General features: G+C 62.8%; 1 protein-coding gene across 1 annotated transcript in view; it reads right to left on the bottom strand.

The window, feature by feature from the left end:
• Positions 1 to 628, bottom strand: part of EMIHUDRAFT_462658 (hypothetical protein) — a gene marked incomplete at its 5' end in the record, with an annotated part of 5,449 nt that extends 4,821 nt beyond the window's left edge. The window contains one exon of the mRNA XM_005785629.1: positions 593 to 628. Within this exon, the coding sequence (XP_005785686.1) occupies positions 593 to 628 (36 nt within the window). The remainder of the gene's footprint in view (positions 1 to 592) is intronic.
• Positions 629 to 1,209: the final 581 nt, after the last annotated feature.

The following is a 1,209-nucleotide window of genomic DNA, read 5'->3' as shown; positions in this document are numbered from 1 at the left end:
AAGCGGCGGGTGAAACGGCGGCCGTGGACCAGGGACTCGCCGAGGAGGGACGGCAGGCTCCGGAGAAGAAGTCGCAGGCAAGACGCTTGTGCTCTTACTGGTCCGAACTTGTGGCTACCCCCTCCCCACCCCCCCCTGCGTCTCCCTCGCTCCGAACCAGCCCCATCATCCGCTCCTGGCCTCCCGAACCGCAGGCCCGCGGCGTCCTCTACTCGTCGGTGGCAGACGCAAAGGCCAAGGCGCGCGAACACGTGCACATGCACATGCACATGTCAATGCACATGCACATGCACATGCACATGCACATGCACATGCACATGCACATGCACATGCACATGCACATGTGCATGTGCATTGACATGTGCATGTGCATGTGCACGTGCATGTGCATGTCCCTCTCTAGCATTCATGTTCAGCGGTATTCGACTGTATTCGAACGGCCGCAGACCACGCGATGCGCCGAGTGTCAGCTCCCCGAATCCACACACCAGGCGCGCGAGCGCGACGAGGACGAGGACGAGGAGGGCGAGCGTGCGAAGCGGCAAAAGGAGAGTTCGCCGCCTCGTTGGCAGCTGAAAGCATCGTGGGAGACCTCGAGGTCGGGGCGTGTGACTAGGCGGCTGGCCATATGCGGATGAAGCCGCGTTGCGCTCTGATCGGAGGCAGCGCGCCCGCCGCCACCGAGCACTCCGGAGAGCCGAACGGCGCCTCGGGCAACGACGGAGCGAACGACGGGCCGGGGCTCTACGACGAGCTTTGAGGGAAGGCGAACGCGCCGCCTGGCCGGCAGGGGGCTTGGCCGTGGCCCGCGTTCCCGCCCGCCCAACTAACGTACCTTAGTACGACGTAGCGTCTGCACGATCGATGTCGGCGAATGCGCGCCTCCCCGCGGCATCTTAGGTGACGCGAGAAGTGAGTGGCAGGAGCAGTGCCACGGCCCGCTGTAATCGGTCTTTAGTCGATCTGCGGCCGGGTGTGCACTGCTCACTGACCAGGCACACGTAGTAGGTACTCGTTGCGACGCGAATCCTTATTTCCATTGGGTGCTGTAACAGGTAACAAGTAACATACGTAGGGCGGCGCGCGTGAAGACCGCATCATGGGCGGGGACCCGGTGCCCGGTGGAGGTTTCCGGGGAGCACTCTTTGAGTCTTGTGTCTTGACTCTTGTCTTCTCGGTTGGTGTGAAAAAAAACTGAACCGACGGCGG

This window comes from Emiliania huxleyi (genome assembly GCF_000372725.1).
Source record: "Emiliania huxleyi CCMP1516 chromosome Unknown EMIHUscaffold_16, whole genome shotgun sequence".
NCBI classification, from domain to species: Eukaryota; Haptophyta; order Isochrysidales; family Noelaerhabdaceae; genus Emiliania; species Emiliania huxleyi.
Note: the sequence above shows the minus strand (reverse complement) of the source record. Positions and strands in the feature narration are given on the sequence as shown.